Source organism: Rhinoderma darwinii, unplaced genomic scaffold (assembly GCF_050947455.1).
Source record: "Rhinoderma darwinii isolate aRhiDar2 unplaced genomic scaffold, aRhiDar2.hap1 Scaffold_1041, whole genome shotgun sequence".
Taxonomy (NCBI): domain Eukaryota; kingdom Metazoa; phylum Chordata; class Amphibia; order Anura; family Rhinodermatidae; genus Rhinoderma; species Rhinoderma darwinii.
In genome coordinates, this window is record NW_027461925.1 from 32848 (window position 1) to 47518 (window position 14671).

Consider the following 14671-nt stretch of genomic DNA (forward strand, 5'->3'; position numbering starts at 1 on the left):
CTGGCGCACCATGTCTCCCTCCAGACACAGCGCCCTACATCGAATTGTGGCTGTGCCTGGTACTGCAACTCACAGCAGCTCAAGTGAATGGCAATAAACTGCAGTACCAGGCACAGCCACAACCAAATGTACGGCGCTGTGCCTGGGGAGACATGGCGCTCACTGGAATGCTGCAGCCGCTTCACCCAGCTGATCGATTACTATCATTATCTTTATTATCATGCCTTATTTTTTGGTCTTTTTCCCCAGATTACCCCCTGCAGAGTATAATAGGACGGGTGCTGTCCGGGTTTATAAGAATCGCTGCCGCTGGCTTTATCTTCTATGTCTCAGGAATTAGCCGATCGCTAATCTTCACAAGGATCTTACCGATCACAGGTTATTGCAGTTCTCCGCCAAACCACACGAGGCGCCAGTAAGCAATCTTTAGACATTTTTATGTATATGACTTATGTATATGTAATTGCTTTTTTATCCTTTTTTTTCCCCCCCTAAAACGAATTTGCTGCTTCCCATACAGATAAGAGGGGCTCCTGCCGGGAGGTTCATCTAGACGAGACGCTCCCATGTGTTTTGTGATCCCAATAAAAACAGAAAACCTCTTTTTTACTATTCCTGGACTGTAGTAATCCTCTTTCTCGCCACTAGAGGGCGATAGCAGCACGTCTTTTTACCTTTTAGACTTTTTTGTTTTTTTACATTGTTTTTGTTTTTTTACATGATGAATCCTATTCATTTCTACGCATCTCTCTTCCCTTATATATTCGGAGAGGTGGCTCCATGCCAGATCTGCGAGTCTCTAATCTTTATCTCACCTTCCCTTATCTGCGCAGCTTTTTTTTTTTTTTTTATATATGTGAAGTATTACCGGATCGGTCTCGCTCACTTATCTTTTATACCATACGTTATTTTTAATGGTGCCGTACAGTTTTTTTCTGTCGTCCTGAGAATAGACTCGGAGGTTGTCAGAGCCCCGCCCCTTTCCCAGTCTCTTCTGGTCTGTTATAATATGCGTACAGTTAATTCCGGGCAGATCTGTCTCTTTCGCTGTTTGCATATGGAGAGATATCGCAGAATACAATGTTTACTCAGCAAATTCCAAGCTGTTGTGAAATATTACTAATAGCTGGAGGTTATGTGGGCTGTCATGTGGCTGTTCCTTACCCCAGTTCAGTAGTCACGTCTCTTGTGTACTAATCCAAGCGGGCACAAGGGTGGGACTATGGCAGACACGGAGAAGGAGGAGGGGAGAATCAGTATGTACCTGCATGCAGGCGGGTGGCCGAGTGACCAGAAGACAGCTCCATAAACTCCAAGATGGCTGATAATGATTGCAACTTCCTGTCTCCAATTACAATATGAAGAGCAGCTCCGAAGCACAGACTGCTGCTCTGGTAAGTGAAGTACTGAGCAGTCTGCTTGGAGGTATTCAGTGTATAACTCACCGGTTGTGCGTTTTCTCAGGACGGGGGCACTTACTTTTTCCAGGAGGACGATGAACCGAACACCCTACCGTAAGGTCCGTGTTATGTGAGCTCCGAGTCGTCCACTATCGAGGTGCTAAATATTCCTCCTAGTTATATCTGTTCCATGGGTGACAACCCATCCGGCCGCCATTACAGCTGTCACTGACTCCTGGATGCCACGTGTTATGTTGCCCTATAGGTGCAGAGTATATGACTGAACTTCAGTACCCAATGAACACTAGGTGGCAGCGAGGTTCTCCGCGGTCGTGGCGCGATCATGTCACTGCGGGCAGATATCATTCATATTATACATGGTGGACTGGCGGCGGCCGCTCCTTGTCCCTGCCCCGTCCTCGGATACAAGGCGGTTATGTCAGATGTTTTACCCCAGGCCGTGGCTGGTAACGTCACTCAGGACTGCGATGACACGGCCGTATCCCCGCTCCTTGGTCCTGCCATGGATTGTGCTAATAAAACGGGCACAGATGCCGGCAGAGACCAGTAAGAACCCCCCCCCCCCTGTATACAGGGTCTAGTCCTAGAAACAGAATAAGGAGAGGAAGGAGAACAGACATGAGAAGTCTCACAAGATCGACGTGTCTGCCCTGAGCGGTCAATATCAATGATGTGTGACAGACCTCAAATGTACCAGCAAAACCTGTCACGTAGCCTCTTCTCTGATCATAACGTGTGGCGGCCTGCCACGTCCCAGGATTCATGGAGGCTGTGTATATATATATATATATATCACAAGGAGGAGGCGGGGCCTGACAACCCAGTGCAGCCTCTGACAACCTAATAACAATTGGATCCAGAGCAGACCCGGCTAACCGATCGTAGGAGGGCAGACCCAGCTAGCCAATCATACAGGGCAGACCTGGATAATTGATCAAACAGTTCAGACTAATCGTACGGGTCAGATCTGGCTGACTGATCCTATGGGGCAAACCCGGCTAGTTGATCATACAGGGCAGACCCGGCCAGTCGATCGTAGGGGGGCAGACCCGGCCAGTCGATCGTAGGGGGGCAGACCCTGCCAGTCGATCGTAGGGGGGCAGACCCTGCCAGTCGATCGTAGGGGGGCAGACCCGGCCAGTCGATCGTAGGGGGGCAGACCCGGCCAGTCGATCGTAGGGGGGCAGACCCGGCCAGTCGATCGTAGGGGGGCAGACCCGGCCAGTCGATCGTAGGGGGGCAGACCCTGCCAGTCGATCGTAGGGGGGCAGACCCGGCCAGTCGATCGTAGGAGGGCAGACCAGGCCAGTCGATCGTAGAGGGGCAGACCCGGCCAGTCGATCGTAGGGGGGCAGACCCGGCCAGTCGATCGTAGGGGGGCAGACCCGGCCAGTCGATCGTAGGGGGGCAGACCCGGCTAGTCGATCGTACAGGAAAGACTGATAATACAGGGCAGACCTGGATAATTGACCAAACATTTCAGACTAATCGTACGGGGCAGATCTGGCTGACCGATCCTATGGGGTAGACCTAGCTAGTTGATCATACAGGGCAGACCTGGCTAATTGATCGTAGGGGGCAGACCCAGCTAGTCAATTCTGCAGGCCATGAGTTCTTCTCATATGCTGTGAAATATATGGAGAAGCCAAATTACCAACCAACAAAAAAAAAAGATTTTTCTCATTATTTATAAAAGATAAATATAATTGCATACATGTAACAGCAGATCTTATATACATCATGTATAACGCTGTGCCCTTCATATCACCGTACTGTAACACTGGATATATACGGGGGAGGGGGGGCAGTGGCTCATCCGACCGTCTGACACCTAATAATACGTGGGATCAGTCGCGTCAATCATATGATCAACACTTCTACAAGTCCCCAGGACCTAGAAATCCTTCCGTCCTCTTCTCCTCGCAAGCGCTAAAAAGTCTATTCAGCCTAGAAAGCTGGGTGACCACGGATACGGCCGCCAGTACAGGGATTACCACCCAGCTTTCCCAAAGCCCTAAACGCCAAAAAAGAATTGATACATAGTAATTAACAAGGTATCACGGTGTAACTAACTAGGCAATTTTGCCATTCAGGAGTCTGGGAAAGCCGGGGGGTCACTCAGCTTTCCTACAAACAGATAAAACTGCACTTTCATACTTCATTGGTCGACTTTGACCACTTACTGTAAAGGTTTAGAATCGCCACCAATCAGCTCGTCCGGCGTAACGAAGCTCCTCCAGCTACTTATAGAAAAATCTGATTAATACGGCAGAAAGAGGAAAATGTGGGCGGAGTCTTGAGGAGCCGCCTCCCCCTTTTTGACCTCCGCTCAGACAGTTCTGTCTTGGGATTAAGGGTCAATCAAAGGCAGCCTGTCCTTAGTCTGTTGTTAGGCAGTGTGTCCCTAGCAACCAGACTGTCAGACCCCATCTCTGCCGGCGTTATTAATCCGATTTTTCGAATACAGCCATATTGACCCGTATAGTTATACAGCAGCTGGAGGACCACGGGCTGATACATGCTATGATGATAATCCACCTATAGACTAAAGGGTTAATTCACATTATATACGGGAGACTGGTCAGCCTCCGAGGTAACTTTTCACCAGCAAGTTATAGGCTTCATCTTTGAAAAATACTCCAGTCACATCCGGAGCTGCATTCACAATAGTGGACCCCTTCAGAGCTGGACTGCGTTGTGATCCTTTTTTTCCCCCCACCTCAATAGAACATGTTCTTTACAGAGATTGAATCAGCAGTGGCAGCAGTAAGACGGGAGGTCCTGCAGCCTGAGAGCTAACAGGAAGACAGCAGTATTGTGAATTCAGCTCTGGATGTGACAGGATTAGAGCTCAATAAATAACGCCAACGGTAACGGCCCATCGTCCGGCTTCAGCTACCGGGCAGGTTTGAGTTACTCTTTGCGGTCTTAGTTACAAGTTCCTCTGAATTATCGTCTACACCCACATCAACCGTCTCATTCACCGATACGTTGTCCTGTCCCGAAAGACTTCTGCTGGCTTTACCAAGGATGTTCTTGAGTTGGACCCAAAAGAACGACTGCCGGTTCTCCTCCAAAGGCCACTCGAGATACGTTTTAGTACTTAGCATTTTTCTCAGCCGGCAGAACTTTTTGGGCAGGTCCTCCATACTGATGTTCTCCTTGACCACCAGAATGACGTCTTCAAAGGCGTGGCCGATGGCCCTCTGGTGGGCGAAGTACAGCTCGTAGTTACACCACTCGCTGTTGACGAAGTTGTGAGACAACACGAAGATGATCTTCCGGCTGTTCTCGATGTTCTCTATGATGTTGTCGATAATCCATTTCCCCGGAAGGAAGTCCCGTTCATGAATGCAAACCCTATACGGAGGGTCGGAGTTCTCCAGACGAGGCAGTAACACTCCTCTTACCCAATCCGCGTCCGAGTAGCTATAGGAGATGAAGGTGTGATAGGCGTAGTCTCGCCTATTCTGACCGTCCTCGGACCGGTATTTGGCTCGAATTATCTGACACGTTGCCCTCAAATACCACGGGACATCAAATCTATAGCAAAGCAACATGCTGACCAGGAGTACGAAAGCGGTCGCCGAGGCGGAGACCGCCACCACCAAGCGGACGTCACACTCCAGCTTCCCCGGGCTGAAGAATTCAATCCTGGTGTCCAATAGGGATGGTGGATGATAGCAGTAGTAGTCGTCCGGCCAGTCCGAAAGAGAAAAGGACTCCTTATTGAGGGTCTCGGTGATGAAGGCGTTGAGGTCACACGTACAATGATAAGGATTGTTCCCGGCAGTCAACTCTCTCAGTTGGACCAAGGTTTGGAAAGATCCTTCTTCGATAACCCCGAATGAGTTCCCTTCGAGGGCCAGGACTTGGAGGTTGGGGTTGTGCCAGCCGGTTGGTATGAACTTGAGTTTATTGTTTCTGAGAATGAGTTGCGTCAGGTTGGTGGCTTGGTCGAAATAACTCATGTTTAGACGTTCCAGTTGGGAATTCGACATGTCCAGATATTCCAGTGTTAGGGGCAGGCACCGAAACACGTCCACCGTCAGCTTATTGTCCATTAAGACCAGGATTTTGATGCTGTTTTTCCACTCACACGACTCGTTGTAGCTCCCGATGAAATTATTGGCCAGGTCCAGTTGGGTGAGCTTCAGCCAACCAGCCGTCAACAACGAGATGGTCCTCAGACTATGGATCTGATTATGGCTGACATTGAAGGTCTCGATGTTGGGCAGCACGTTCTGCTGACACAATAAGTTGAACAGGTACTTGGCAAACAGACGGTTTTCCGATATGTTTAACGTGACGACATTCGCCATTTCACCCCAAGCGTCACAGGGGACAAAGTTGAAGTTGACGTTGATGATGCTCAGGTGGGTGACTTTCCTGAACCACGTGAAGGTCCAGTCAAACCTGAGGATATCTGGGTTAGTGACGTCCTTTATGACCAAGTTCTCCAGAACCAGGTTATCGATGGCCACGTCCGTCCGGTTGACGTTGGGGGAACGAGCAAAATCCACGGACAGCAGTAAAAGGTTTTTGAGATTGGATATCTGAGTGTTCTGCAAGACCAGACGGAGAAGATTCTCGTTAAATTTTCCTCTGTAGAAGACCAGATTTCTCACGTCAATGGCCGGCAAGAAGGAGAAGATGTCCTTGAGACCTTCGTAATAAGAAAACTCAAACAAGTTTCGGAAACGGAGAGTGGCCAAGTTTTTCCCATTCAGGTCCTTTAACATATCGGTTAGCAAATCGGGATTCTTGTCCAGGGCTACGTCCAACCATAAGGCCTCCGTGTTCAGCTCCGAGAACGCCCCTGGTTCATAATGGTCCAAACTTGACTTGGTCTTCAAAGAGAACTTCTTCAGACTGATATTCCGGAGGGCGGCAAAGTCGCGTCTATGAACACTAGAAACTAGAGACCCCCCGATGGATAAATCTTGTAAATTTACTAATTTGCTGAAGTTTGCCCCGAGGGTGGGGCACTTGTAGAAGTTATTGGACAACTCGAGGATCTGCAAGCCCTTCAGAGGTTCCAGGGATGAAATTGGGATCTCCATGAGGGAGTTGTTGAACAAGCTGAGGTTCCTCAGGAGGAGGTTGACCTCGAATGATCCGTTCTCTATGCGGGAAATGTTATTGAAGCTGAGGTTTAGGGTCTGTAGGTTGGGGTAGTGGGAGAACATGCCGGGTCTCACTTCTGTGAGCGTGTTATAGGACAAGTCCAGATATTCCAGGTCCTCCGACATGTCCTGAGGGACATAACCCAGGTTTTTCCCTTTACAGTGGACATGTTTCCCATCTGGTCTAATGTCACAAACCGACCCACACAACGTCACTGCACCGAAGAGAAAGATGAGAAGCAACAGCGGGCGCCCAACACAGTGACACATAGCGAGGTCCTCCGAGTCTTCTATCACTAATCCAAAGAGGGGAAAGGGAGAATTACTTATCTGTGCACAAATCATTATATAACATCATTTCTACCTGAGCCGTGTATCTAATCCCATCATGTGTGATACTGTCTGCTGAGCCGTGTATCTAATCCCATCATGTGTGATACTGTCTGCTGTATCTAATCCCATCATGTGTGATACTGTCTGCTGAGCAGTGTATCTAATCCTATCATGTGTGATACTGTCTGCTGAGCTGTGTATCTAATCCTATCATGTGTGATACTGTCTGCTGAGTCTGTATCTAATCCTATCATGTGTGATACTGTCTGCTGAGCCGTGTATCTAATCCTATCATGTGTGATACTGTCTACTGAGCTGTGTCTCTAATCCTATCATGTGTGATACTGTCTGCTGTGTATCTAATCCTATCATGTGTGATACTGTCTGCTGAGCTGTGTATCTAATCCTATCATGTGTGATACTGTCTGCTGAGCTGTGTATCTAATCCTATCATGTGTGATACTGTCTGCTGAGCTGTGTATCTAATCCTATCATGTGTGATACTGTCTGCTGAGCTGTGTATCTAATCCGATCATGTATGATACTGTCTGCTGAGCCACTGTATCTAATCCTATCATGTGTGATACTGTCTGCTGAGCTGTGTATCTAATCCGATCATGTATGATACTGTCTGCTGAGCTGTGTATCTAATCCTATCATGTGTGATACTGTCTGCTGAGCTGTGTATCTAATCCTATCATGTGTGATACTGTCTGCTGAGCCGTGTATCTAATCCTATCATGTGTGATACTGTCTGCTGAGCTGTGTATCTAATCCTATCATGTGTGATACTGTCTGCTGAGCTGTGTATCTAATCCTATCATGTGTGATACTGTCTGCTGAGCCGTGTATCTAATCCTGTCATGTGTGATACTGCCTGCTGAGCTGTGTATCTAATCCTATCCTGTGTGATACCGTCTGCTGAGCCATGTATCTAATCCTATCATGTGTGATACTGTCTGCTGAGCTGTGTATCTAATCCTATCATGTGTGATACTGTCTGCTGTGTATCTAATCCTATCATGTGTGATACCGTCTGCTGAGCCATGTATCTAATCCTATCATGTGTGATACTGTCTGCTGAGCTGTGTATCTAATCCTATCATGTGTGATACTGTCTGCTGAGCTGTGTATCTAATCCGATCATGTATGATACTGTCTGATGTGTATCAATAACGAAAAAAACTCAGCTGGTCATTGAGGGGTTAAAGGGGTTGTCCAGAATTTAAATATATGTCTTTCTACTAAAAACAGCGCCACACCTGTCCACAGGTTGTGTGTGGTATTGCATCTCTGCTCCTAGTTTTATCACCTAGCTGGCAAATGCCTGACCCAGTTCAGCTCCCCCTCCCCCGCCGTCTCCTGGTAAATACTATTGACTTGTGGTTTTTGGGCAGGAGACCAGAGCTCTCCAGGGGGGCAGGAATGTGCCGCTTATCTGCTCTGGAGGGGTTACTGTGTAATCCACGATTGTTTTCCAGGATGTGGGACTCCAGCCACGGTAAATAAAGACTTCTCTGTGTGCAGCGCCGCGGCCCATGAGGGATCAGCGGCTGCTTACAGAGATCAGGGGAGCCTCTCACTAGGATTACTGTCTGCAATGAGTCTGTCTGCTGTGAAGGAGTCTGGGGAGGGGCCGGCGTGGGCCAATAACCCACCAAAATGGTGTCTTTATAGGTGGTATGGAGATCTAGAGGGCAGGAGTGGTCTCCCCAATACCGACAGTCTGAGGGACAGCTCCAAATCCTCCTAGGTTCCTCTTACATAGGCCGTGTAAACGAGCGCCGATCAACAAGACAGATCATTGATCGCCGCTTATCATGGGGACCCTTTGGCCGGCGCTCGTCATGGGGACCCTTTGGCCGGCACATTTGGGAGTGTATTACTAGCAATTCTCTATTACATTTCCCACATGATCTGACAGAAAACGACATTTACCTCTCAGAACTCATTGTGGGTCCCACAGGCGCCAGGGAAGGACGTAGAATAACATGACCCGCCGTTTATTTCCAGTTTTTTTGTGTTGTGAAATCTGGAACTTCCATCGCAATCCAGAACTCTATACCTAAAACTGAGAATGAGAGAAGGTGTCAGCCAATCAGAGTCCAGATCATACGACGTTCAATAACCTGTAGACCGGCCCCACAAATCTAAACGATAGAGAGGTAACCCATAGCAACGCATCACATGACAGCCCTCATTATACACACTGAAAGCATTAAAGCTGGAATCTGATTGGATCCAATAGATCATGCCTGTATATCATGTGTGAGAGGTTGTCACAGCCCCGCCCCCTGTTACTGACCACCAGCCTGTATATCATGTGTGAGAGGTTGTCACAGCCCCGCCCCCTGTTACTGACATCACTGATATATAATATAATTACACTGTGATCAGACATGAGATCCACACATCTTATATACAGTGACAGCTATTCATCTATTACTACTGACAACCAGCCTGTATATCATGTGTGAGAGGTTGTCACAGCCCCGCCCCCTGTTACTGACATCACTGATATATAATATAATTACACTGTGATCAGACATGAGATCCACACATCTTATATACAGTGACAGCTATTCATCTATTACTACTGACAACCAGCCTGTATATCATGTGTGAGCGGTTGTCACAGCCACGCCCCCTGTTACTGACATCACTGATATATAATATAATTACATGTGATCAGACATGAGATCCACACATCTTATATACAGTAACAGCTATTCATCTATTACTACTGACAACCAGCCTGCATATAAGGTGTGAGAGGTTGTCACAGACCCGCCCACTGTTACTGACATCACTGATATATAATATAATTACACTGTGATCAGACATGAGATCCACACATCTTATATACAGTCACAGCTATTCATCTATTACTACTGACAACCTGCCTGTATATCATCTGTGAGAGGTTGTCACAGCCCCGCCTCCTGTTACTGACACCACTGATATATAATATAATTACATGTGATCAGACATGAGATCCACACATCTTATATACAGTCACAGCTATTCATCTATTACTACTGACAACCAGCCTGTATATCACGTGTGAGAGGTTGTCACAGCTCCGCCCCCTGTTACTGACATCACTGATATATAATATAATTACATTGTAATCAGACATGAGATCCACACATCTTATGTACAGTAACAGCTATTCATCTATTACTAGTGACACCAGCCTGTATATCATGTGTGAGAGGTTGTCACAGCTCCGCCCCCTGTTACTGACATCACTGATATATAATATAATTACATGTGATCAGACATGAGATCCACACATCTTATATACAGTAACAGCTATTCATCTATTACTACTGACAACCAGCCTGTATATCATGTGTGAGAGGTTGTCACAGCCCCGCCCCCTGTTACTGACATCACTGATATATAATATAATTACACTGTGATCAGACATGAGATCCACACATCTTATATACAGTAACAGCTATTCATCTATTACTACTGACAACCTGCCTGTATATCATGTGTGAGAGGTTGTCACAGCCCCGCCCCTGTTACTGACATCACTGATATATAATATAATTACATGTGATCAGACATGAGATCCACACATCTTATCTACAGTGACAGCTATTCATCTATTACTACTGACAACCAGCCTGTATATCATGTGTGAGAGGTTGTCACAGCCCCGCCCCCTGTTACTGACATCACTGATATATAATATAATTACACTGTGATCAGACATGAGATCCACACATCTTATATACAGTGACAGCTATTCATCTATTACTACTGACAACCAGCCTGCATATAAGGTGTGAGAGGTTGTCACAGACCCGCCCACTGTTACTGACATCACTGATATATAATATAATTACATGTGATCAGACATGAGATCCACACATCTTATATACAGTCACAGCTATTCATCTATTACTACTGACAACCAGCCTGTATATCATGTGTGAGAGGTTGTCACAGCCCCGCCTCCTGTTACTGACACCACTGATATATAATATAATTACATGTGATCAGACATGAGATCCACACATCTTATATACAGTCACAGCTATTCATCTATTACTACTGACAACCAGCCTGTATATCACGTGTGAGAGGTTGTCACAGCTCCGCCCCCTGTTACTGACATCACTGATATATAATATAATTACATTGTGATCAGACATGAGATCCACACATCTTATATACAGTAACAGCTATTCATCTATTACTACTGACAACCAGCCTGTATATCATGTGTGAGAGGTTGTCACAGCCCCGCCCCCTGTTACTCACCTCTATAAATAGTAATATGACTTGATGTGTAATTACAGGATCTTTCCATTCTTTCTATAATTCCAACCTCAGACATAACACCTTTTTTCCCCAACTATAAACAGTGTAATATGTTGTTAATAACCGCCATTCGTGCAGAAGACGCGTCCTGTAAATCTTCGCGGTTGGTCGGGTGCGATCGTTCTGGTGACTTTACGTGGAACATTCGCCTTCTTCTTCGGACTAAGTTGAGTCAAAGTCAGAAGAATCTGAAGCGTTCACCACCTAATACATGGAACCCACAAGACTCCGGCCCTCAGCGGCGGTGACTCAGCGGCGCCTCCGGGGATTAACCTCTTCCTCTGTGGTAGGAATCATACAGAGGTATTCCGAGTGGTGACAAAGCAGCGAGTGACACGGCCTCAGGAGACTTCCAGGGTGACAAACAAACCATAGACTTGAAATGCCGGCTTGTCAACCAGAAAACGAAGCAGAAGTTGTTGTCCCCCCGCCACATAACACATATAATGGCGGCCTAGCGACCGGCGTACAGGAACGACGTGCCGCAAAACGGACTGCAGCTGTACGCGGGCACTGTGGTTGCATACGCGCTCACACAGCCGTCCTGCCATCCTGGGTGACAAATGTCCTTGGTAATGCAAGGGGGGGGTGGTCAAGTTTGATCGGAATAAAGGAGAATACCATAAACAAGTAAGGAGAGGGGGGGGGGGTCGACCATTGTTACGTATTGACCGGTAGTAATATCATTGGTGGAGATCAGCGGGTCTGGCGCCGCTTATCTCTGGAAACAATAATGTTTCTCCGCTTTAAGACTCTGAGGAGGATCGAGCCGCCCCCATAGACACGGGATTAATATTAGGAGTCCTTGAAAAATATCCACGGGCAGCTTCTACGGTTTTTGGCGCCGTTTTAGGTCATCCAAACGCTGCACAGAAATATGGCGGTGTAAACCCGGCGTAATGTATACGAGAAATGTATGACCACAATTCAGGTTTAGGAAACTTTACGGGAAGCTGCGGCCAGGTGAGGAGAAAATAGAGGAACGTATCCTGAACGGCGACAAAGTCACATGACCGCACGCGGCGCTCGCGGAACATTGAAGGTGTCAATGCAATATTTGGATATGGGCACGGCGGAGATCCTGATATACCGCTATAATAATCGCAGGCGCCCGTCACCGCATCCCCTCCGCTGCTTAAAGAATAACACGAGAAAGACAACAGCGAAAACGGCGCCGTCAATACGCGGCATGTGCCAACTCCGTAAAATATTGCACAGATTTTGCTAAAAATTACTTTGACCAATCGTCGGCTGGACGTCAATTTTGTAGTAGATTAAAAATGGCAGCCAGATGGCGTACAAATACGGCGCACGTGCAGGTGAGGACTCAAAGTATTTTCCAGAACGTTTCTCAACAGTTTTGAGGATTGCGGTGACGTTACCATTTATGATCTTATATAATACACCGATCCGCCGTAACGTAATACCACTGACGGCTGAAGTGAATAACACTGATGAACCACTGATAACATCTCGTGCCAGATACCACAGGAACCTTCAGAGCTCTTATGGAGTCAGGACCTGGACGGGGGCACAAGAGGGACCGCGCAATATAATGTGGTACAGAGGGGGGCGCTGTATAGTACTGGACATTATAAGACTATTACAAGCCAGCGAGGACTGGAGGCTGTGCTGAGACCTCTACAGGACCCGGAGGCCACTTGTTATATGTGTACGATACACGAAGGACGCGGTGATGTCACGTCTCACCCATTATACACCTATAACGTCCGGGAGATTATAATCTGATTGTAGGATCTACAGAGATATCACTGCGACTACTGCACAACTACAACTCCCAGCATCCCTGCAAAGTCCAGACAGCCGCCGGATGTAAACATCACAAGAAGAAAGTCACCTGATCAGCCATGTACTCACCCCCACACCGGAGGACCCTCACACCGGAGGACCCTCACCCGCACACCGGAGGACCCTCACACCCACACCGGAGGACACCCACACCCACACCAGAGGACCCTCACACCCACACCAGAGGACCCTCACACCCACACCGGAGGACACCCACACCCACACCAGAGGACCCTCACACCCACACCAGAGGACCCTCACACCCACACCGGAGGACCCTCACACCCACACCGGAGGTCCCTCACACCCACACCGGAGGACCCCCACACCGGAGGACCCTCACACCCACACCGGAGGACCCTCACCTCCACACCGGAGGACACTCACACCAGAGGACCCTCACCCCCACACCAGAGGACACCCACACCCACACCAGAGGACCCTCGCCCCCACACCGGAGGACCCTCACACCGGAGGACCCTCACACCCACACCGGAGGACCCCCACACCAGAGGACCCTCACACCCACACCAGAGGACCCTCACCCCCACATCAGAGGACCCTCACACCCACACCGGAGGATCCTCACACCGGAGGACCCCCACACCGGAGGACCGTCACACCCACACCGGAGGACCCCCACACCAGAGGACACCCACACCAGAGGACCCTCACAACGGAGAACCCTCACACCCACACCGGAGGACCCTCACACCCACACCGTAGGACACTCACACCAGAGGACCCTCACCTCCACACCGGAGGGCCCCCCACGACGGAGGACCCTCACCCCCACTCCGGAGGACCCTTACCCCCACACCGGAGGACCCCCACACCTACACCGGAGGACACCCACACCGGGGGACCCCCACACCAGAGGACCCTCACACCCACACCGGAGGACACTCACACCCACACCGGAGGACCCTAACACTGACACCAGAGGACCCTTACCCCCACACCGGAGGATCCTCACAACGGAGAACCCTCACACCCACACCGGAGGACCCCCACACCGGAGGACACTCACCCAAAGCTGCAGATCTCCCCACAACACATCCTCACTGATCTGCAGCCCCCGAGCAGGAGGTGTGTCACTCCCATCCTCCCAGCACAAGTAACCCTATCATTGCCACTCACTACCCTCCCCATCATGTAATGTCACAGCCTCCTAATAACAGCTTCCAGGGGCAATGTGCTGAGCCGTGTATCTAATCCTATCATGTGTGATACTGTGTGCTGAGCCGTGTATCTAATCCTATCATGTGTGATACTGTGTGCTGAGCCGTGTATCTAATCCTATCATGTGTGATACTGTGTGCTGAGCCGTGTATCTAATCCTATCATGTGTGATACTGTCTGCTGAGCTGTGTATCTAATCCTATCGTGTGTGATACTGTCTGCTGAGCTGTGTATCTAATCCTATCATGTGTGATACTGCCTGCTGAGCTGTGTATCTAATCCTATCATGTGTGATGCTATCTGCTGAGCCGTGTATCTAATCCTATCATGTGTGATACTGTGTGCTGAGCCGTGTATCTAATCCTATCATGTGTGATACTGTCTGCTGAGCTGTGTATCTAATCCTATCATGTGTGATACTGTCTGCTGATCTGTGTATCTAATCCTATCATGTGTGATACT

General features: G+C 48.4%; 2 protein-coding genes across 3 annotated transcripts in view; one reads left to right on the top strand and one right to left on the bottom strand.

Moving 5' to 3' along the window:
• The window catches only part of LOC142698901 (ras-related and estrogen-regulated growth inhibitor-like protein), a 58606-nt gene that overhangs the window by 1148 nt on the left and 42787 nt on the right, over nt 1–14671 (top strand). For both annotated transcript variants that reach the window (XM_075847924.1, XM_075847925.1), the window contains exon 2: nt 250–415. The gene's annotated coding sequence lies outside the window, so the exon portion shown is untranslated. The remainder of the gene's footprint in view (nt 1–249; nt 416–14671) is intronic.
• On the bottom strand, nt 3314–14099 carry LOC142698898 (toll-like receptor 2). Its single transcript, XM_075847922.1, has 3 exons — nt 14058–14099; nt 8819–8951; nt 3314–6843 (listed from the first exon to the last, which is right to left on the bottom strand). The coding sequence occupies exon 3, from the start codon at nt 6815–6817 to the stop codon at nt 4313–4315; it is 2505 nt and encodes an 834-aa protein (XP_075704037.1). The 5' UTR covers nt 6818–6843; nt 8819–8951; nt 14058–14099; the 3' UTR covers nt 3314–4312.

Bases quoted from the DNA above. Each gene is read 5' to 3' on its own strand.
- LOC142698898 (XM_075847922.1), bottom strand. From the start codon at position 6,817: ATGTGTCACTGTGTTGGGCGCCCGCTGTTGCTTCTCATCTTTCTCTTC.